The 24,994-nt window shown below is 34.8% G+C and overlaps 1 protein-coding gene across 1 annotated transcript; it reads left to right on the top strand.

The window, feature by feature from the left end:
* The first annotated feature begins 1,137 nt into the window (after window positions 1-1,137).
* LOC148950823 (homeobox protein slou-like) lies at window positions 1,138-19,973 on the top strand. The gene is made up of 2 exons (XM_089090023.1): window positions 1,138-1,555; window positions 19,289-19,973. The coding sequence occupies exons 1-2, from the start codon at window positions 1,138-1,140 to the stop codon at window positions 19,873-19,875; spliced, it is 1,005 nt and encodes a 334-aa protein (XP_088946149.1). The 3' UTR covers window positions 19,876-19,973.
* The last annotated feature ends 5,021 nt before the right edge of the window (window positions 19,974-24,994 follow it).

Here is a 24,994-nt window from a genome sequence, read left to right as displayed (position 1 = left end):
GGTGATTTTTTTTAAATTAGTGGTCCTAGAAGATCAGTACAGGGCTCTTTTGATCGAGAATCAAAAGTTCTATTGTTCTTTTTAAGTGATCAATAGGTAGGCTTCTTCACGTCCTATTTCTCCCAAATTCGTCCAATCAAAATTTTAAGATAGCCATTTTATTCAGCATAGTTGGAAGATCTAATAACTATGTCTTTGAGGATGACTTGAGCCCCCCCCCCCCAAAGACCCCAGGGGAAGGAGTGCAAGCTATAACCGATTCACCTTGTTTACACATGGTATTGGCTATTGGGAAGTATACAGATACATTTTAGAGGGGATTTTTCTGGCGGGGTGGGAGGATCTATCCATTGAGGAATTTTTATGAGGAGAAGAGAATTTCCTGTAGAAAGGTAGCTGGATTTCCTGCCATTATTTAAACAACGATCAGAAATTAAATTAAAAAAGTCTTTTGAACTGAAATTAAGGAGCAACATTGAAACTTAAAACGAACAGGAATTATCGAGTATGTAAAGGGGATTGCCCTCTCCTCAACACCCTGGTCTTCACATTAAAGTTTGTTTTAGAAGTTTTAATAAAAGCTTATTATTCTAATTAAATGGCGCTTGTGTTTCAGGAATCCTTCTTAAATAATTGGAACAAAAAGTCAAATTTCAGCGTAAAAAACAAAGTATTGAGAAGGGTGCAAAGCCCCCTGATATACGTAATAATTTCTGTTCGTGTTCAGTTTTAATGTTGATTCTCACCTTCAGTTGAAAAACTTGTTTTGTTTTTTTATTTAATTGTCAAGTAGAGACGTTGGTAAATGAAAGCTTTTATTGCTGATTTTAATAAGTATTGTCGTTAATTCTAAACTGTAGTATCCTTGGAGACCCAATAACTCCTAGTTAGTGACAACTAATTGCTCAATTACTAGAAATGATCCATGGCAAATGATTTGTGATAGCTTCTAAAAAGCGTATAATCTTTTCCATGGTGTTTAGCTCCTCCTTTCCCCTTAATATCTTCCAATTAGAAACTTGCTTCCAGAAAATTGTTGGAACTTTTAAGCCAATTGGAAAACAGACCAATCTTTTCCAGAATGTGTAGATCTCTCCAACTATACTGCTGGAATCAGTTCCCCAATTTGTGTCAATTATGGAAGGTGTTGTGGTGAAAAGTGAGGCCGTGGATTTAACATCGAACAAAAATTCAGACTGTGAAAACGATAGAACAGGAGAGGAAAAGATTGAACAACGATTTGAATCGCCCATTTCCAGTGATACTGAGTCTGTTGAAACAAAGAAACAAATGCCGTATGTATACCCAGCTCTGCCGTTTAATCTTTCACCGTATTTAATTCAGCAACAGACCAATGCTTTGCATCTAGCAACGGCAGCTTTGCAATCCCATTTGAACTTTGCAGCAAAAAAAGAAGAAAAAGCGAGACTCCCTTTTAGTGTTGAAAATATATTGGACCCTAAAAAGTTTACTGGAGACAGAAGATGCAATTTAAAGTCACCTGAATTTGAAGAGGAGATGAAAAATGAAGATTCCGATTGTGACAATCAGTCAGGTAAGTTTAAATTTCGCACATCTTATCTATCATTGATAAAACGCAAAATAATTTCTAGGCCATCTTACAATGACCAAATCATGCATCGTATATCACCAATGAAAAATTCCTTCTGATAAGACCTTGTTTTAATACTCCCACCCAGACAAGATTTTTTTGGCGCAACATTTTCAAATTCCTTCCCGCATGCCTTTGTATCATTTCCCAGTACTGTTCTATTAACCGGACTCTTTTATATAGTGCTACTTTGGTTAATGCTAATGAAATACAATAAAATAGGATGAATATACAATAGTTAAGAAACAAATTTTGGCTATATATTTGCACATTAGGGGGGGGGCAAAGTACACCATATATTAAATACGTAATCTAGCCTAGGTAGGCTACATCGCCCCTAAACCCCAAAACACAACAATATAAATACAGTTCTTGCCTTCGTTTATATCCCAGAAGGCATTGTAAACCTGTTTTTATCTGGCGTCTCGATCTATTTCACGACTGGTATATTTTGCCGTATTCGAAAGAGCCCGGTTAATAGAACAGTACCCATTTCCCTATTACAGAAGAATCTCTAGTCGCAAATATTTACAATGAAAGGAGATCAGCAGGAAAGGTTGAATGGGGTAATTCCCTAAGCAGTCTGAACAGCTTCGGCAGTCTGAAATTTTGCGGCATTTCTTCTTTAAATAAATAAGGCAAATTATGGCAAACTCCCCGAATGTCGAATAGCCTATAGGCTATGTAGGACATTTATTTTAAGTGTCTACGTCACTCTTCATCTTTATCTGAAAAAAAACCCCCACAAAAACGAAAGGATAGGCATGTAATTTTCATATAATAAAATGTCATGTTGTCCTTCCATACACTGCTTCTCTAGTAAATAAAAAATGACAATCAGCATGCTACGTATTTTAACAAGGATTCGTTTAGGGGGAGCCTATCCCATATTTGGAATAAATTATGTTCATTTTAAGGATTGATCTTTATTTTATGTGAAAAAATAATTTTTATTTTTTGTTAATTTGTTATAATAAATGAATTACAGGAATACGCAAGGTATAGCCGATATTTTTAGCTTAAAGAATGAGGGGCTACCCCATATTTGCAATAAATTATGTTCATTTTAAGGGTTGATCCCTATTTAATGTGAAAAAATGGTCTTTTATTTAACCATTATTTTTTTTTAATAAGTTATGATAAATGAATTACAGCGTGCACAAGAATAATCTTCAAAAACGAAATGCCGCACCGTGTAGAGGTGTGCCGTGTAATTGGTAGATTTTCATAAGTCCTTACACTAGGCCTACCTTAAATAGTATGGTGATTTCATTCTATGTAGTATTTTTAAAATTTCAAGAAAATTCGCTATCGGGGAACTCCCCCATTTCTCGTCCTTAGCACACGTTAACGTGTAGATTATAATCTTCTGTTTTATTCTCAAAATGCGTCTTTAACAAGAAAACATCTGCTACCCCATCAGCAAACGATTTAAAACACTTATTCCAAATATATCTTTCAAAGGAATGTAGATAGGGGTTAGATTTCCCATCCCTTCATAATAATGCAAAAATCAAAAACCGCTGTAAAATATGAACCTAAAAATATACTTCTTCAGACTTCTGCTACCCCACTAGAAATATCCACGCTCCCTATCTCAATGCGTGGCGTACAACTCCACAATGCTGAATTTAAATGAACAAAGTCTCGATTGATTTAAATCGGTCAAACGAAGCTTACAAAGTCCTCTGTAATAACCGTTTATTTTGGACTACAAATAGGTTAAAGGACGGATAAGCCATCTCGTAGCGATATGTTCCCTGAAGTTTTGCTCCTAGCGATATGGTCCCGGCTATGTAAGAATTTTTGCTTAATCGAATCGAAATTGTTGTATCACTCCACAAAATGAAAAATAACAGCTCCTTATTTTGATGTAACATTTTTTGTTGCAGAAAAATGACACTAAAACTTTAAAGGATGACAAACTGACACAGAAAAACCTCATAAAGAAAGATTTGAGGAAATGAGAACTTCCCGGGAGGGTGCAAAGAGGAAGGCTTTGAATAGATTGGGATAGAGGAGCCCCAGGCGTAGCTGCGTTGGCCTCGGGTTGCTTGGTGCTGCGGTGGTTTGTTAGTAGTAGTAGTAGTTTAAGTTTGAGAAGCCTTTTAGGGGTGTCCAGGGCCGGAAGATGTAAAAAGACCGTAAAATTCTGGCTGTCCTGCACACCGTTTGTACTATTCAAAAATTTTTTCAGGTGCAACTCTAAACGTGTGATACTGAAAAATTGTTCAGGGTATTTCAATTTTAAACAGTATCTGAAAATAATACAGTTAATTTACTCCGAAGCGCGTCTATATCACGACCATATAGATCACTTTTTACTTAAAATGCTAATGAATTACAAAACTGATAAAGTAAACACTAAATTAATATTTACTTTATATCGTATGGTATTGCTATCGTCATTTCAAATTCAGTTTCAGGTTAATTTTATTGAAAAACAATTAACAGATAACAATGACAATATATTACCACATAAAAGGGCTAAGAGAGGAGCTCAGCAATGGTGAAACTCAGAAATAAAATTATTTCGTCCGTTTTCTCAACAGTGAGGATTTTTGGTCCTATTTGATGATAATTATCCTAATATTATTTGCTTCTATTGCTGCTACTACTGCTACTAACAACTTACTGCAGCACCAAGCCACCTCAAACGAACACATTTATGAACTCCCCTCCTTCATCCCAATTTACTTAAAGCCTACCTTTTTAACTTTCCTCCATAAGTTCCAATTTCTCTTCAACCTTTTCTTAGGACCTCCAACCACTCCATTCGGGGAGGACCTGCTTTTCCTTTTGGCACTAGACGGTTGGCCGAATAGGACAGTCTTAGGCAATCGTTCATTCTTTATCCGTAAAATATTTTCTAGCCATCTCGACGTTTTTGTCATTACAGCCTTAGAAAGTGGGCAAGAAGCACATTTTCGAACAGCTTACTGTTTGAAAAACGGTCAGTCAGACCTTTAGCCAAAATAATCGTAAGCGACACAGAATTTAATCGCATATATATTTAAGCAAAAAAATTCCTTGCAAACACTATTTGGGGTAAGTTTTCGAAACAATTTTTCTATACTATAAATAACTTATAATATTTAATGTATGAGAAGTGTATCAGAAGATGTATAAACTGCGTCTCCTGAGACTTCTGAAAAAAGAAACTTCTTTAATTCTGAAAAAGAAAAGCTTTACTTCTGAAAAAAAGTATACTAACAATACAGTGCTGGATCTGGATACTTTATTTTTACAAATGGTCATTACTCCTGATAGAATAACCCTGTTTCACTGAGAAATTATCAAAAATGTTAGTGGCCGATTCTAAATACACATTAGTAAAAGCTGCATTTTCTTGAAATGCACTTTCAAGGCTTAGGAGAGCAATCAATGAGTCAGTTAATCTTGACCCTTGGCAGAAAAAAAAACTACTAAATATTGCTTACCCAAAAACAGGAGCCCCGGCAAGAAATATTTGTGGGCTATCTAGCCCACAAACATTTCTACTAGCCTACTAGTCTAGTAGTCTACTAAATAGTCTACTAGCCCTATTTAAATTCTTTTTTTTCTGATAAAACACGATTGGTGATATTTAAGCTAGATTCATAAACTACAGTTTTTATGACTACTACATTGCCTCTCCGTTTCAGCCTCCCCCCTTAAATGTAAATAATTTGAAAGTCGTCAATACTTCACGGTTTTAGATTGTTCGGTGGACCTTTTCTATGATTGGAACCCCGCTTTTTTCTCATCGAATCAAAATCGTGGGCTCGGGTTGGAATAACCAACAGCAATATGTTGGTGAAGATGTAGGGTAGCATATCATTTAGCGTTCAATGTAAAATTGAGAAGTGACTATGGATAAGCAGAATATAAATTAAAAAAAAGCAAAGAAAATTAACTGCAAAATATGAAATATAGTACTATTTTATTAAATTTAGAAATTATCATTTTCGGTTTTTATAGTTTTTTTTTAAGTAAGTAAGAACTATAGTTTTTTTTTTAGTTTTTAAGCTCAAAATCACCTTAAACATTTCTTTTTGTTCGAAATATTTACTAACAGTTTTGGATACGGTTTTTCATTGATCCGGAGAAACGAGTTTTCAAATCAAAATAGGTTGCAATATATTTCTTTTATTGTGAGAAAAAGGCCGCAAAACTATTAAATGGAAACAAAAACAAGTTTTTTTTTAACTCAAACTACGGAGCGACATTAACACCTAAAACGAACAAAAATTATCCCGTATATGAAAGGGGCTGTCCCTTCCTCAAGGCGTCGCTCTTTACGCTGAAGTTTTTTTATTGTTTTAAAAAATAAAGTTATGAGACAGAGTCAAACTTTAGCGTAAAGAGCTAGCCGTTGAGGAGGGGACAGCCACTTTCATATACGGAATAATTTCTGTTCGTCTTAAGTTGTAAGATTCCTTAATTTCAGTTAAAAAACTTGTTTTTTTTTAATTAATTTCTGAACGCTTTTGAATTAATGCAGCTTTGATTTTGGCTCACCGTATATGAATAATTAAAACCAGATTTGCATATTAATTTTACTTTTTTTGGCTAAATGGCTTTCTCGAAATTTTGATCTGACGTAACTTACGGATTAACTTACATAACGAACTTCTATATTCGTATATTTTATTACGTATGTTATGGGGTTCACCCCCTAGTCAATACCTCGCTCTTTACGCTAAAGTTCAAATTTTGTTCCAATTCTTTCAGAATGACCCCTTAATCACAAAGACCGTTAATTAGAATAAATAGCTCTGATGAAAGTAGAAAAAAGCTTTTGCGTAAAGAGCGAGGTAATGACTAGGGGGTGAATCCAATCATATACGTAATAATTTCTGTTTGCTTAAGTTTTGATGTTGCTCCTCACTTTCAGTTGAATTTTTTTTTTAATTTAATTTCTGATCATTCTTTTTAAACAATGCTGGGAAATCTGGCGCCCCCTTCAAAGCACTGTCCCTTCCCCCATGAAAACTCCTTTTATAGAAAGACCCCCCCACATAACACCCAACCCCCCCAACAACCAGAAAAAATCCCCCCTGAAAACTTTTGTACACTTCCCAATAACCAATACTATATATAAACATTGGGCAAAGTTCATAGCTTGCAGACCTTCCCCCGGGGAATGTGGGGATTCAGTTATCTTCAAAGACATGGCTATTGTATTTTTCGACCATGCTGAAACACAATGGCTATCTCAAAATTTTGATCGGGTGACTTTGGAGAAAAAAAAATCAGCATGGGCGGAAGCCTAGTTGCCCTCCATTTTTTTGGTCACTTCAAAAGGACAGTAGAACTTTTGATTTCCGTTCGAATGAGTCCTCCCGAGATATTCTAGGACCATTGGGTCGATAAGATCACCTCTGAGAAAAAAAAATAATTTCCCAGCGACTTTCTTGCTTGATAGTTGAAGTGTGATTTGTTTGTATTTAGTAGATTATTATGTTCGGTTGATTTGTGTTCGTTTTTATTTTCTCTTTTCTTTTGTTTTGCTCCGCTTCTTCATGCTTCTTTTTTATAGCGGGTTTGTAATAAATTATTATTATTATTATTATAAAGAAACACGCATCATTGATCTTTCTTCTGGCAAAAAATACAAAATTCCACATTTTTGCAGATAGGAGCTTGAAACTTCTATAGTAGGGTTCTCTGATACGCTGAATCTGATAATGGGATTTTAATTAAAGTTCTATGACGTTTATGGGCTGTTTTCGCCTTTTTTAAAAAGTTACTTTTTTAAAAAGTGACTCAGGCACGTGACTTTTGATGGGTAAGACTAAACTTGATGGTACCTATATATTCGAAATGAGCATAAAAATCTGATTCTTTTGATGTATCTATTGGTATCAAAATTCCGTTTTTTAGAGTTTCGGTTACTATTGAGCCGGGTCTGTTCGTAACCACGAACTGTTTGATACCTTCCGGAATCTACACAAATTCCATTAATAAAAAGAAAGACTACCAATTTTGTCAGTATTGACAATTGCGTTTTTATAATAAAGTTATGTGCATAGATAGTTTTTTTTAGTTTCTTTTAATGACTTTTTTTAGAACTGAAACTGTTTTTGCAGTTGTTTCTGGGGACAAATGATTTTAGAAATATAAGCCAGGGGAAAAAGTGTCTTATTAAAAAAAACGTTCTTTTTACTTTCTTAAAATATATAACAGAATTGTTTAAATTGAAGATAGAGAGAAAAAACTAACTCCCCTTTTAACTAATTTTCTCGAAAAAGTCAACTGAGCACCAATGTTAAGTTAAGTAATAACACTTCCATTTTGAACTTTTTTAAGAACTTTTCTTATTAAAATAAAAAAAAACTTTAAAATCAAGCGGTGTCTCCATAATAAGCAAAACAAAATCCTGTGGAAAGTTTAAATTTTTGAAAACTCAAAATAAAAGCATGGGACGGTGATACACAGAAAGTTGGTTTTGGGCTGTTATTAAATTTCCATATTTCTATTTTATTTCTCCTGCACCTAGATTGTTTTTAATTTTTAGTATATTTTGAAAATTAAAGGCTTTTTAAGTAGTTTTTTTTTTCAATGTTTCATTTACTGTTTTAAGCCTTCGGTAAACCATTTAGAACAGAAAAGTAAGTCTTTTCATGTTTCATTTAAACGATTGGGAGTCTTATTTACTCTAAACATATACGATTGCGAAACTCCTATCCGAGACCACGCCTACCTCTTATTCAAACAACCAATAGCCATAGCTACTTGTGTATGGTCAATACCATGCCTAAGATTTTGGCTTCTGAAGATTTGGTCTTTGAAGACATATTTTAAAAGAATAATAGAGCTGTTACAGTAAATTATTCAAAATATCCATTTCATTCCAAGATTGGAGCTTTGAAAAAAAGATTCAAACTCAACGGAAAATTCAATTGGTAACTCCTTAGCTTTATCCCCTAGCCCCATTGTGATTACACAGACACGCAAAGTCAGTTTATTTGACCAATGCAATCATAAAAAAAAAATCAAGTCGTTTTAATGTTAGTTAGACAATACACTGCAAAGGGTTTGTGGTTAAGACTCTTCCTCCTCGCATGCCCCTCTTCCACTTCAATGTATTCAAGGATTCACTGTCTACCCACTCCCAAGTAGTTCCGTTTTCCTTTAAATCCTTTCTTATGAATTCTTCTCATACCCGGTTTGGGAATGACCTGCTTTTCGTTTGACTCCAGACGGATGGCTAAGAAGAGCAATTTTGGAAATTAGTCATCTTCCCTTTGTCACCTTAATATTTTTCACTATAGTCCTAGAAAATGGGATTGAACTACATTTTCGTACATCCTACTGACTGACATATGAGATTTTTAGCAGAGGAATTAATTGCTAGGTTGGGTTCAAAATCCCATAGAAGTGCCGCCACGGCAGTACTTAAATTAGAATTGTCAGAAATTAGAATATGTGAAAAAGTTTAACATAATAAACCAAGAAATATCTGCGTCAACTTCATATTGTATTGCTGAAATTGAGGTAGACATTGAAGACTGAGCAGAAAGTTATAAAATTATAATGAAATTAAACAATTCCCTTTTCCTGAAAGAGTTTTAGAAGTCAACAAATAAAGGCAGGGGGATATTTTGAGTGTTTTATATGCTGCTATCCGTTAAAAGCAATTACGTTGAAATTGCATCATTTAAAGGGGAAAAAACCTCAGAGAAGCCCCCTTTCTCCAAGCATTATAATAAAAAAGTTGCTTTAGTTTTCGTTACTTTATTCTTGTTCTTGTGTTCTTGTTTTTGTAGTTTTGTTGTTTTGTCTTCTTGTTATTTTTTCTTGTTGTTGCTTTTCTTTTCTTGTTGTTACCTTCTCCAAGCATTATAATAAAAAAGTTGCTTTAGTTTTCGTTACTTTATTCTTGTTCTTGTGTTCTTGTTTTTGTAGTTTTGTTGTTTTGTCTTCCTATTATTTTTTCTTGTTGTTGCTTTTGTGTATCCATTTAGATAAACAATTAGGGTGGTTCAGAAGATTGCAGTACAACTAAAAAGAAACAATTATTTTTATTTATTTTCAGTTTATAGTTGTTCTTTACTTTAATTTAGATTGTTTTCAAATAAAGTTAAATACCCAAATAATTTTAAGAATAGATAAGACAACACAAAAGCAAAGATCCATATTTAAAAATCTCTTAAATTCTTTGCACATGGTTTACTCTCAAGAGTGGCAAGTGTTGCTATAGCAACACTTGGATTGGAATTGCTGTAGAAATTGAAATATATACGAAGGACAATAAACATTTTCAAAATCCTTTATTTATATCTAAAATTCAGGATTAGCTTCAAAATCAATTATAAATCGTAAAATCATTTACCTAAAAAAAATTGCGGCGAAGAGGAACGCGAAGCCAGTGTGCGTGTCACGTTTTGCGTTTCAAACAGTTCGTGGTAACGAACTGTAAGGAGTGACCCGGCTCAATAGTAACGGAAACTCTAAAAAACGGAATTTTGATAGATAAATCAAAAGAATCAAATTTTTATGCTGATTTCAAACGTATAAGTTTCATCAAGTTTAGTCCTACCCATCAAAAGTTACGCGAAAAGTTCTCAGTTACCTGCGAAAATTTGCCTGATTTTCGAAAAAGAGGGGAAACACACCCTAAAAGGTACAGAGCCTTAATAAAAATCACACTGTCAGATTCAGAGTATCAGAGAACCCTACTGTAGAGGTTTCAAGCTCCTATCGGCAAAAATGTGGAATTTTGTATTTTTTGTCAGAAGAAAGATGCGTGTTTATTTGTTTTTTTGTTGTTTTTGTTCCCACGGATGATCGTATCGACCCAATGGTCATTGAATATCGTGAGAAGGCTCATTAAGTGACCGTGACAAAAAAATAGAGGTAACTAGCCCCCCTCCCACGCTGATTTTTTCACCAAAGTCACCCGATCAAAATTTTGAGATAGCCATTTTGTTCAACATGGTCGAAAATATAAAAACTATGTCTTTTAGGTTTACTTAATGCCCCACAGTCCCCAGGGGAAGGGCTGCAAGTTATGAACTTTACCCAATTTTTACATATAGTATTGCTTATTGGGATGTATACACACCTTTTCAGGAGGAATTTTTCTGGTATTGGAGGGGGGGCATCAGGGGTTACGTGGGAGGATCTTTCCATGGAAAAAGTTTTCATGAGGGAAGGGACATTGTTATGAAGGAGGTGTCGGATTTCCCAGCATTATTTAAAAAAAGATCAGAAATTAAATAAATAAAAAAAAAAACAAGTTTTCAACTGAAAGTAAGGAGCAACATCAAAACTTAAAGCGAACAGAAATTATTACGTATATGATCTGGGTTCGCCGCCTAGTCAATACCTCGCTCTTAAAAACCTCGCTCATATATAAAAATATATGAATATAGAAGTTCGTTACGTAAGTAAATTCGCGAGTTACGTATATTTATTACTAATAAAAACGTTCGTAAATAAAATTAAACAACTTTCGAGGAAGCCATTTAACCAAATAAAAGTAAAATTAACATGCGCATTTTGTTTTAATTATTCATGTACGGTGAGCCAAAATCAAAAGCTGTATTAAATTAAAAACGTTCAAAAATTAAATTAAAAAACAAGTTTTTTAACTGAAAGCAAGGAGCGACATTAAAACTTAAAACGAACATAAAGTATTCCGTAAATGAAAGGGGCTGTCCCCTCCTCAACGCCTCGCTTTTTACGCTAAAGTTAGACTCTTTCTCACAACTTTATTTTTTAATGCAATAAAAAACTTTAGCGTAAAGAGCGAGGCGTTGAGGAGGAGACAACCCCTTTCATATACGGAATAATTTCTGTTCGTTTTAAGTTCTAATATCGCTCCTTAATTTCAGTTAAAAAAATGTTTGTTTTATTTAATTTCATAAAGAATAATCTAATCTTCCAAAAACAAATGATGAAGACTGTGCGGGAGAAAGCTATACAATAGAATTATTTGAACTTAAATTTGGAGAAACGGATGATATTTGGCCCTTCGCTTTGGTAGCAAGACAATTGATAACCCTCAAAGCCGACAAATCTCACCCAAGTCAAATTTTTCTCAGAGAAACTCTTCCCAGAAAATAAGATTAAAAACCCCTAGGCTTGAATTTTTGTTTGACAGAACTTCAACACAAATAAAAAATTGATGAACACTTTTTTTTGCCTGACTTTGGTCAGTACTAAACCGTTTAGTTATCTTTTTTTTCTAAGCCTATGTTTTACATTTCGGCTCATTAGTAATCATAATTCAAAAAAACAGAATATATTCAAAGAATTCACTTTTTATGCTGATTCCAAATATATGAGATCCATTAAGTTTAGTGTTAACCATCAAAAGCTACGAGCCTTAGAAAGTTTGCCGGGTTTTTGGAAAAGGGGGCAACACCCCCCAAAATTAAATGAATCTTAATGAAAATCACACCATCAGATCCAGCGTATCAAAGAACCCTACTGTACAGGTTTCCAGCTCCAATCTAAAAAATATGGAATTTGTGATTTTCATCTGAAGAAAGATCAAGGATGCGTGTTTATTTATTTATTTTGTTTGTTTGACTGTTCCATGGGTGATCGTATGCAACCAATGGTCATAGAATATCCGAAGAGGGCTCTTATTAACGGAAATTAAAAGTTTTGGTGTTTTTTTTTTTAAGTGACCAAAAAGATTGGCGGGCAGCTATCCCCTCTCCCGCACCCTTTTTTTCCCTCCAAAGTCGTCCGACTAAAATGTTGAGACAACTATTTTGTTCAGCGTAGTTGAAAGGCCTAATAGCTATGCCCTTGGAGATAACATGACCCCCCACTGCTCCTGGGGAAAGGTTTGTAGGTTATGAAACTTCTTCTTAGTAGTAGTCTTCTTAGTTTCCTTTTTCTAGGGAAGTATACAGATATTTTTCTGGTGCGGGAAGGGGAATTTCTGCTGGAGAGGGGTGGTTACAGGGAAAATTTCAGAGGGGAGGAAGGTTTCGGGGTGGAAGTAAAATTTCCAGGGTAAACTTACACTGGGGGAATTAGCCAAACTTCTATACATAGTTCTTTTTATTTGTCGTACTTTATCTTTGCCGACTCAAGTTTACGTGTGGAGATGTTATTGGTAATTGTCCGGGGATAATTTTCACTGGGTTGGAATTGTCTAGAGGATCCGTCCGTGGGGTAAAATCTTTCATGGGAGAAATTTTCCGCGGGAAAAACTTTACACTGGGGGGGGGGGGGTGCCCGGGAAAAATTGTATACGGAGGCGAGGAACATCCGGCATGATTTGAAAAACAGTGAGAAATTGTGGGCTAAGAAGAATTTTTCAGGCGGAATCGTCCGCAAGATATTTTCCGGGGGAATTTTTAGCGAAAATAGAATTGTCTGGGAGGAATATTTCTGGCGGGTGGGGGATATTTTGAGTGGGAAGAATTTGTCACGGAGAGTTTCTTCATAGGGGAGGGAATTTTCCACGGAAGAGGAATCGGATTTCCCGGTATTTAAAAAAAAACAACTATCAGATTAAATATAAAAAACAAGTTTTGTTCAACTGAAAGTAAGTATCAACAATAAAACTAAAAACGAACTCTAAGCTAAAGTTGAATTTTTGACCCAGTTTTTTTTAAACGACTCCTGAAACACAAGGACCATTTAATTAGAACAATAAGAAGCTTTTTTTAGGTGCGAAAAAAAACTTTACCGTGGGGAGGAGGAGGTTACCACCCTTATACACATCATAGTTTCTGTTCGTTTTAAGTTCTGATGTCGCTCCTTCCTTTCAGTTGAAAAAAAACTTGTTTTTTATTTAATAAGATAAGAAATAATATTCGTTCAATAAGTTTACCACAAGCTCAATAAAGACAAAATCGTAGATTATGCCAAGTAAAAAAAAAAGTAATCCTTAAAACCTAATTTTAAACGAAGTGCGTCAGACTCCAAAAGATCAGTTTAAAAATTTACAGGATATAGTAAAGCAAAAGACTACACAAACCGAGTCTCCAGAAATAGTAGAATAAAGTTTACAATAAATGGTAAAAAAAGGGGGTAGAACACTAGGAAATAACCTTATTTAACATATCAATTAATGGATATTTTAATAAAAATGGATATTTTCGTAGTAGCAGAATGGGGGAGGTGAGGTCTATGGGGGGAAGGGGTGGAAGAATTATTAGGGAAAAGTAACCTTGTCCGGGAGTTATGGAGAGCACTATTGGTGATTCATAATTGTTAACCGTCTTTATGAAGAAAAGAGACATAAAGAACTTAAACCTCATTAAAGATAATTCCTAGGAATTTTTTACTGCTTTATTCTACCTGATAATTTATTAAAGATGCCAGGGTGCCTAACTGTGCAGGTGCACCAAAGGGATCGGGTTTGCCAATGAGAAAAAAATTCCAAGCAATATTAATTTTAAAGAGTTATGGAATACTGTTGTGGAAAAGGGCTTAAAGCCGCATCTACATTTAGTATATTCTGGAAAACTGGAGTAAAAAACTGATAATCTGGATAATATAGACCACTACTGTAGTTACAGTTTTCCGTTTTAAGGGCCGGCATACCAAAAAACAGAAAATTAAGATTGTTTTTTTAGTTTTCTGGGAACTTTATTAAGCAATAAACTTGTAAAGGAAACTATGGGTTTACCAAGAAAGATAAAGAAGCATCTTAAATTCTCAGAAATGGTTAAGCGAAGACAGTTTCTCACTGATTCAAATCTGGAAGGGTAAATTTGATGACCTGCGGCACAACTTGTGTTTTCTTTGAGTAAAAATTATTTTTATATGTTAAAATGGTATTTTCTGACAAAATCTGCCGACAAATTTGAAAACCGCCAAGTAGCATTGCTACTTTCCTACCCCACTGTTTGCACTGCGGACCTGCAGACATTAGGACCTTGGAAAACTGGAAGACAGTTAGCAGTCTACATTAGCTGAAATAGCTAATGTAGACTGCTATCTGATTTCCACTTTTCCAAAAAACGCCGATTGTGGGCGCCCTCTTAATAAGTGTAGAGACTACTAAGTCACGGTACTAAAGTTTTGCTCCAGGGGCCAAAACTGTGGCAATCGAGGTTTTAAAAACGTACTACAGGTCTAACTTTATGAATTTGATTCCAGTTGAATCTAATTGTGAATCCAATTTGATCAAAACCGCTAAAGTAATGCATTCAAATATTTATGGGGAAATTCGAGGAGTCTAAATGTCTAATAGAGAAGCAGGGTGTAATCCGAGTCAATTCATTAATGTTGACTTAGTAAAGAGTCACGTGTCTCATTTCTACTATTTTCAAATTCGTATGGAAGGCGCAGTCTTAGACACTTGGGAGGGAGCTCATTAAATCGGAGGTTAAAACTTTTAGTGCCCCTTTTAAGAGCAAAAACTAAATGGAAAATAATCAGGCACTCAACCGTGTCTCTTATGCCTCCGGGCACGGCTATAGCCTCTCATGGTATCGGATAAGAACGTTAGTCCTAAGGCTTGACACTGTAACCTTTAGCTATTGAATTTGTGGCAACATTTGTCAAGTTTAAGCTGATTATTCATCTTAATGTGTGTTCGTTTTTTGTTTCGTCTATTCATCCATAGTGGTATCTGTTATTTTGAAATCCGATATAATCATTCATTCTAATTTTAGTTAGTTCTTAGGTTTCTTTTATTCATTCATGGTATTTTCTGTGTAGTTAAAGTGTGAGTTATCTTATGACTTAATTTCTGCTCTTTTCGTCTTAAAATTGTTCTTTACATTTCTTGCTTTTTTTTGAAACGGTTATATTTAATTAGTAGTTTAAATACTGTAATGGAAATTAAAACATTAAAGCTACTCTCCGGGTGGGTGCCAAAATCAAATTGAAAGTTGACTAATTATTTAGATGGTTGAAACCAATTCATTCTTTGAATCAACAATGTGATATCAAATAACTAAATCGTTGAAAGAGCTATTAGACAAGTCTGAATTTCAAACCGTGGACTGCCATTAATTAAAAGGCCACCTAGACGTTGAGTGACATAAAAACATAAACTCAAACTCATCTGCTTACAAGACGTTTAGTTGGAGCATTCAATTAAACCGCTGAGGGAGTTATGTGTGTTATTCCAGCTGTCCGCAGTTTGCATGCTTGATAGCCACAAACGGATTAACATCCAACGCGTGTGGTGAAAATGATATTAGCCCCCTTGGGACTAACACTTTAGAAAAGGAACCGATTAAAGATGTAATTATCAGATCAATGAAAATATAGAAGAATCCCGTTAAAATAATATTTATTTAGTTTCCATTGCTTGTCCAATATGTTTTTATGTGGAGCTAGCAATAGACCAATGCCACATTCAGGATTTGGTTTGAAGAGGGCAATTCCATAAGAAATTCTTCTAAAAAAGTTTATCTAGCGGTTTCTGTCTAGGTTAAGGTCTGGTTGGAATAAATCGACGAAGGTTTTAATCTTTTATCGCAAAGAGTAACAATCTCAGGGTTTTTTTCAAACAAATCAACAAATGTGCTGGACCAAGCTTAGGAAAGATGGCCCTCCCCCCAGATGTAATCCTGCCACTGGTTCTATTGAATTCACTCAAAATTGCGATACATTCAGTTAAAAAAAATTTCAATTCATTTAATTACAAAATGATATAACACATTACATAAATCCAATTGGTTGCGCAAAGAAAAACAGGAAAACACTTGATACGGGGCGACCACATACATAACAAACGCTTAACAAACAAATATTAACAACCAAAAAAAAAAAAATAATAAACAACCAAATTATGACCAATCTCTAATCATGAGGCAAACAGTCAAAAACATATTAATAATAATCAAAACAAAAAACTCGTTTAACTCGTTTCAGTAAAAAGTCGTTTCAAGTTTCAAGCAATACGGTAGCGTCTACTCAGACGTATACAATTGGCACCCTGGGGTCAATAGTCATGTTGAAGAAATTATATAAAGCAAAACCAACCAACGCCAACCAAATATCAATCAAACAGTTCGTGGTAACGAACTGTAAGTAAGGAGCGACCCGGCTCAATAGTAACTCTAAAAACCGGAATTTTAATACCCATAGATACATCAATAGAATCAGATTTTTATGCTGATTTCAAATATATAAGTTTCATTTTTACCCATCAAAAGTTACGCGCCTGAGAAAATTTGCCTTATTTTTTGAAAAAGGGGGAAACATACCCAAAAAGTCATAGAACTTTAGTAAAAATCACACCATCGGATTCAGCGTATCAGAAAACCCTACTGCGGAAGTTTCAAGCTCCTATCTGCAAAAATAGGGAATTTTGTTTTTTTTGTCAGAAGAAAGATCACGGATGCGTGTTTATTTGTTTGTTTTTCTGTTCCTTTTTTTTAATTTTCCCAGGGGTGATCGTATCGATCCAGTAGTCCTAAAATATCTTAAGAGGGTTCATTTTGAACGGAAGTTAAAAGTTCTAGTGCCTTTTTTAAGTGACCAAAAAAATTGGAGGGCTACTTGGCCCCCTCCCACGCTCATTTTTTTCCCAAAGTCACCCAATCAAAATTTTGAGATAGCATTTTGTTCAACATAGTCGGAAATCTAATAAATATGTCTTTGAGGATGACTTAATCCCCCACAGTTCTCGGGGGAAGGGCTGGAAGTTATGAACTTTGCCCATTGTTTACATATAGTATTGGTTAATGGGAAGTATAAAGACGTTTCAGAAGGGATTTTTTTCTGATGGGGGGGAGGGGGTTGGAGGAGGGGGTTACGGGGGAGGATGTTTCCTTGGGAGAGGCACATTTCTATGAAGGGGGTGGCGGATTTCCCAGCCTCATTTGAAAAACGATCAGAAATTAAATAGAAAAATTAGTTTTTTCAACTGAAAGTAAGGAGCAACATTAAAACTTAAAACAAACAGAAATTATTACGTATATGAGGGGGTTCGCCCCCTAGTCAATACCTCGCCCTTTTCGCTAAAGTTTTTTTTAGTAGTTTCAAAAGAGCTATATATTCTAATTAACCTGCTATTTTGATTCAGGGGTTTGTGATTCGAACAAAATTCAAACTTTAGCATAAAGAGCAAGGTATCGACTAGGGGGCAAACTCCCTAATATATAATAAAACATACGAATATAGAAGTTCGTTATGTAAGTTAATTCGTAAGTTACGTCCGATCAAAATGTTGAGGAAGCCATTTAGCCAAAAAAGTAAAATTAATATATAAATTTCGCTTTAGTTATTCATGCACGGTGAGCCAAAACCAAAACCTGCATTAATTCAAAAACGTTTAGAAATTAAATAAAAAAAAACAAGTTTTTTTTTAACTGAAAGTAAGGCGCGACATTAAAACTTAAAACGAACAGAAATTATTCTGTATATGAAAGGGGCTATCCCCTCCTCAATACCTCGCTCTTTACGCTAAAGTTTGAATCTGTCACACAACTTAATTTTTAAAACAATAAAAAACTTTAGGGTAAAGCGCGAGGTATTGAGGAGAGGACAGCCCCTTTCATACACGGAATAATTTCTGTTCGTTTTAAGTTTTAATGTCGCGCCTTACTTTCAGTTAAAAAAAACTTGCTTTTTTATTTAATCAATTAAAGAACAGGATATCGAACTGGGAAAATGTTAAAGTAAATTACATCATGGATTGAACAAGACTTAATCAGAGCAACGAGAAAAACAAATAAGTTAGTAAAGTTAAAAAACAACTTATTCATAATGAATAAAGAATGAAACTAATAGAAACTGAAACAGAGCAGATAAAAGAACGGAAGAACTTAAAAAAGAGCTGATAAAAACTGCATAAAGACAAAGAGAAACTAATGATTTAACTCGGAAAATATGCGCAATCACGAGCCACCAGTTTCAACATAAAACGTAACTGATTCTCTTTTTTATTTTCAGTCTTATTTAATTTTTTGTTTTGTTTCAAAAAGCATGTAAGTACATAAAGCTTAAAATTTTGGGAAGCCAAATAGACATAATGCTTTACTTTTAGTGGCATAAGAAAAATGCACATGCTCCTTCTCAAAACACATTCGATGCAATCAATTTTGTTAAATTTAAATTTATTTTTGAAATTTTATTTATTTATATGTATCATAATTTCAAAACGGGTTCGTGTTTAGTTAAAGTAATAAAGCCAATAAAAATAAAAACGGGGTTTTGCCCCTCCACAATCCTCAGATCTATTCATATCTGAAAACTGCAATTTCCTAAGATCTTTCTTTTTGTTGTTCCGAAATTATGTAAGATTATAGGGTTACACCCTATTTTCAGCAGTGTTGCCACGTTGAAGTTTGAAAATAAATAAGAAAAATAATTATTTTGAAATTGGCAATGCTTTTCGTCCGCAGAAATTTAAAATATTAAACGTACATTGATTCCCAAAGACAACTGTATCTCAAGAGGAAAGCTAGGCCTGTTTCAGCTGATTGATTTTGTGCGTTTTTAGCTTATTTTTCGACGATTTTTGGCTAACGTTTTTTTTATTTAGTGCTCGCTAATACCAAAAACTCAATAAATGTATATAGATATCTTTTTCATAAAAAGCTAAACTTCTAATTTTTATTTTTTTTTTTTTCAAAATACAAATTGTTGAGGAAGTTCTCACTCACCTAATTTAAACAATAGGATTCTATTTTCACTGGTGTAGAACCTTTAAGAAGTTCATTCATTATGAATGAATGATTTAGCAACGCCGTCAGATTTTTTGAATATTTCGAGTTTTTAACAGAGAAGACTCTAATTAAACTAATTCCTTTTTTACAGTATTAAGCGTGGATGTCGAAGGAAGTGATGCTGAAGGCAGCTCTCACGAAGATGACATACAAAGCGAAGACGATCAGAGCGATAAACACGACGGGATGAGCGAAAACGGGATGAAATCTAAAAAGAAAAAATCCTGCTATGACTCAAAAGGAGGAAAACCAAGGAGAGCAAGAACTGCATTCACGTATGAACAATTAGTGGCATTAGAAAACAAGTTTAAAACTACAAGATACCTTTCCGTTTGTGAGCGATTGAATCTCGCACTTCAGTTAAGTTTAACAGAAACGCAAGTGAAAATTTGGTTCCAGAACCGTCGCACTAAATGGAAGAAACAAAATCCAGGACTTGACGTAAATGCAGCGCCAATCCCTCACCCTTCAGTTAGTGCTTCTATGTCTGGACATTTCGCGGGGAGTCCCTTTAATCCTTCTCCTTTACTATATTCGACAGCGCAGCAGTTAGCCCCATACGGTGCTTCAGCACTACCTTTCTTCTTTGGGGGCACTACCCCTCAGGGTTATGCCAGTCTGTTACATTCATCAGCAGCGGCAGCTGCAGCCTGTTTTCATCATGTTACACATTCTTAATGACGTGTTGTTATAATTGTATGTTTTCTTTTGATTTTTGTTCGAATCTTTGTATATACTAGTGATTTTAAACATCTCGTTACGGAATAAATTTATTAAGATAAGATTGAATACTCGTCTTTATTTTATCACAGCCTATATGATACCCTCTCAGTGATGATAACACCAACAAATATCAAATCAAAACTGATTTTAATTTTTTAGGGAGGATCTTTCCCTAAAGGAAAGATCCTCCTATATATATATATACATATATATATATATATATATATATATATATATATATATATATATATATATATATATATATATATATATATATATATATATATATATATATATATATATATATATATATATATATATATATATATATATATATATATATATATATATATATATAAACAAGTTTTTCAACTGAAAGTAAGGAGCAACATCAAAACTTAAAACGACAGAAAATATTACGTATATGATTGGGTTCACCCCCTGGTCAATACCTTGCTCTTTAAGCCAAAGATTTTTTAGTACTTTCATAAGAGCTATTTATTCTAATTAACGGCATTTGTGATTAGGGGTCATTTTTAAAGAATTGGAACAAAATTCGAAATTTAGCTTAAAGAGCAAGGTATTTACTAGGGGCCGAACCCTCTAATATACGTATTAAAAATATATGAATTTAGAAGTTCGTTACGTAAGTTAATTCGTAAGTTACGTATATTTATTACTAATAAAAACTTTCGTAAACAAAATTAAACAAGTTTTGAGAAAGCCATTTAACAAAATAAAATTAAAATTAATATTCAAATTTTGTTTTAATTATTCATATACGGTCAGCCAAAATCAAAACCTGCATTAATTAAAAAACGTTCAAAAATTTAATAAAAAAAAAAAAAAAATTTTAACTGAAAGTAAGGAACGACATTAAAACTTAAAACGAACAGAAATTATTCCGTATATGAAAGGGGCTGTCCCCTCCTCAACGCCTCGCTCTTTACGCTAAAGTTTGACTTTCTCACAACTCTATTTTTTTTAAACAATGAAAAACTTATTATTTGAACTAAAGCTACGTAACGACAAAGCCACTAAGTGTACTTTCAAATGGCTTAAAAGAAATTTCGTTGTCACAACTGAGAGTGAATAGGCTAAAATCTACCTTGATGGGTCTAATAACCGGGGCTGGAGAAGCCCTGGTTTCCACCATTTTGATACACTTTTGATAGTTTCTTTTCGTGCAAACATTTTACAAAGCTTGACCCATGAATTATGAATATGATTTTCGAAAAGAGGTCAGTATCTAACGATTTTATAAAAAATTTAACTAAGCAACTTCATAAAAAAATCGATGACAGCGGGCGAGGTAATTATTAAAGCATTAGTCTTGTCTATGGAGACATTAAATTGCTTAATAATATGATACTTTTCAGACTTATAGATGCCGCAGACAAAGTTGTAAGAGAAGAATAGTGTGGTTTTAGAAAAGGTAGAGGATGTGTCGACCAAATTTTCACTCTTAGGCTAATATTTGAGAAGTGCCTGAGTTTTCAAACATCTTTGGTCCTCAGTTTTATAGATTATGAGCAAGCGTTCCATTCTGTTGATAGAAGAGCTTTAGTAAAGGTTTTATCCTTGTATGGTATACCAGACAAATACAATAAAGTGATTAGTGTTATGTACGAGAATAACACTGCTGCGGGTAAGGTAGGAAGTGAGGTTAGCAGCTGGTTTTGTATTAAATCAGGAGTTAAGCAGGGTTGTGTTCTATCCCCCTTTATATGGATGATTTTGATGGACATTGTTTTGGAGCACAAGAAAGGCAATGGGAGACCTCGGAATCAAATGGGGAGGAAAAAGTCTCCTGGAATTGGATTATGCTGATGATTCAAGCATCCTAGATGAAAGTGTGAGCAAAATGGATGAAGTTTTAGAGGTTTTGCGAGTTCAGGGTGCTAGAATTGGTTTGAAAATTAATGTTAGGAAGACTAAGTCACTAAGGATAAGAATTAGTGAAAATGAAAAGGTGATGCTTGGTAATGAAAAGATTGATCAGTTGGACAGCTTCACTTACTTTGGTAGAATTATTAGTAGATAGTGGAATCAGTGAAGTTGTTAAAAATAGAATAGCCAAGGCTCATGGTGGTATTTCACAGCTAAAAAAAGTCTGGAAGAATAGGAAAATAAGTCTGCAAACCAAGATTAGAATATTAGAAGCTACAGTGATGACAGTGGTTAAATATGACTCTGAAGCATGGACGCTCCGAAAAGCGGATGAAGATTTGCTAGATGTTTTCCAGAGAAATTGCTTAAGAATTGTTCTGGGTACCCAGGTGACTGACCGTATTTCAAACAATAGGCTATACGACAAATATGATTCAAAACCGCTCTCTAGGGCTATAATGAAAGAAAGGTTGAGGTGGTTAGGGCACGTTGTGCGGATGAAAGAAGACAGATTGCCGAAGATTGTTCTTTTCGGCCAACCGTATAGGGCTAAACGGAAAGCAGGTCGTCCCCGTCTGGGGTGGGAGGACGTCATAAAGAAAGATTTAAAGGTAATGGGAACTTCGTGGTTGGGTGTAAATGGGAGGCTTTGAATAGATTGGGGTGAAGGAGGAGCGTGCTTAGCTGTGTTGACCTCAGGTGGCTTGGTGCTGCGGCGAGTTGTTAGTAGTAGTAGTAGTAGTAGTAGTAGTAGTAGTAGTAGTAGTAACCCCTTGGAAAAGCGGCCAGCTTCCCCATCTCCTTTAAATCTAAACGGCATTGTTGAATAAAGTATAAGTGATATTCGCAGTAACAAAAAATGTTGCTACTTGAAACGTGGCCACTGGCATAAGAAATTCATCCTTTTCTAACAATTAATGATAGCTTCGAAAAAAAACGTGCCGTTGTTGATTTTATGAAATATCAACAATAATACTTATTGTTAATAATAATTATCATTATCATTAATTTCAACTAAATCTATGCACTATTGCGACAAAAATTAAATATTAAAATAATATGATGAGACTGAATTTAGTGTCCCATAAAATATGTCATTATGAAAAAAAAGGTTGAGGTGGATAGGGCACGTTGTGCGGATGAATAATGACAGATTGCCGAAGATTGTCCTTTTCGGCCAACCGTCTAGGGCTAAACGGAAAGAAGGTTGTCGTCGTCTGGGGTGGGAGGACGTCATAAAGAAAGATTTAAAGGAAATGGGAACTTCCTGGGAAGAAGGTTTAAAAAGGGAGGCTTTGAATAGATTGGGAGCGAGGAGGAGCGTGTGTAGCTGCGTTGGCTTCAGGTGGCTTGGTGCTGCGGTGAGTTGTCAGTAGTAGTAGTAGTAGTAGTAGTAGTAGTAGTAGTAGTGATAAATGAAAATTAAATAGGCTAGTAATTACCTTTGGGGATTTAAGAGCCAAGCCTTAAAAATCCTGATAATTTTACACCGTTCTTGAGAAAAAGTTTCCCTTATGTACGTATGTTTTACAAATCTTGAAACTTAAGTGGCTTAAATGCTGTTTTCCTCAATGTTGTCTCTATTTAAATACCAAATATAAAGAAAAATATTTTATAGGGCTCTGAATCATCACTAAATTTACAATGCACTTGTTCACTTGTTAGGGCTTCGAAATCAACAAAAAACAACAAAGTTCGCCCATTTTTACAATAAGACACTAAATATTTATTGCTATCTGACAACTTTTGCAAATATTTCGTCTACTCTAAGAATATAAAACAAATATGGTTTAAAAAGTTATTAATTCATCTAAAACTCAAGTATTCTAAAATAGTAGAGCATTGGTAGGGGTGGTAGAAGTAGGTATCAGAGGCAACGCTGTAGCGTTGCCTATAGTAAAGGCCATACGGCTCCAATGTTTTATTATTTATTATTATTATTATTATTTTTTCAAAATTTTGAGATAGCCATTTTGTTCAGCGTAGTTGATTTCCAAATAGAAAATATATTTTTGAGGAGGACACTCCCCCACAACCCTCAGGGCAAGGGTTTTAAGTTATGCCCTGGGAGCATATACGGTTTTTACAGAAGGTGTTGTTGTAGCAACTTCAAAACAGGCTCAATCAATTGGAAATTCAAAGGGCTAGTGCTCTTTTTAATAGTCGAAAGTGATTGGAGGGCAACTACCCCCCCTCCCCCCACGCCCATCATTTCCCCAAACACATTCAATCAAAATTTTGAGATAGCCATTTTGTTAAGCGTAGTTGATATCCAAATAAAAATATGTTTTTGAGGAGGACACTCCCCCACAACCTTCAGGGCAAGGGTTTTAAGTTATGCCCTGGGGGCACATAAGGTTTTCATAAAAGGCGTTGTCGTAGAAACTTCAAAAAAATCTCATTCGATTGGAAATTCAAAAGGGCTAATGCCCCTTTTAATGGTCGAAAGTGATTGGAGGGCAACTAGCCCTCCCCTCCGCCCATCATTCCCCCAAACACACAATAAAAATTTTGAGAAAGCTATTTTGTTCAGCGTATTTGATTTCCAGATAGAAAATATATTTTTGAGGAGGACACTCCCCCACAACCCTCAGGGCAAGGGTTTTAAGTTATGCCCTGAGGGCATATAAGGTTTTTATAGAAGGCGTTGTCGTAGAAGCTTTAAAACAGGTTCATTCGATTGGATATTTAAAGGGCTAGTGCCCTTTTTAATAGTCCAAAGTGATTGAAGGGCAACTATCGCCCCCATGCTCATCATTCCCCCAAACACATCCAATCATAATTTTTAGATAGCCATTTTGTTTAGCGCAGTTGATTTCCAGATAGAAAATATGTTTTCGAGGAGGACACTCCCTCACGACCCTCAAGGCAAGGATTTTAAGCTATATCCTAGGGACATATAAGGTTTTTACAAAAGCTGTTGTCGTAGAAACTTCAAAAAAGGCTCATTCGATTGGATATTCAAAGGGCTAGTGCTCTTTTTAATAGTCGAAAGGGAATTGAGGGCAACTATCCCCCCTCTCACGCCCACCTTTTCCCCAAACACATCCAACAAAAATTTTGAGATAGTCATTTTATTAAACGTAGTTTTAAGTTCTGGAAATTAGGTCTTTGAGGATGACGACTCCCCGACAGCCCTCAGGGCAAGGGTTATAAATTAAGTCATGGGGATATATCAGGTTTT

This window comes from Artemia sp. Qi Xiang Cuo, chromosome 6 (assembly GCF_049724085.1).
Source record: "Artemia sp. Qi Xiang Cuo chromosome 6, ASM4972408v1, whole genome shotgun sequence".
In the NCBI taxonomy this organism is placed as follows: Eukaryota; Metazoa; Arthropoda; class Branchiopoda; order Anostraca; family Artemiidae; genus Artemia; species Artemia sp. Qi Xiang Cuo.
Note: the sequence above shows the minus strand (reverse complement) of the source record. Positions and strands in the feature narration are given on the sequence as shown.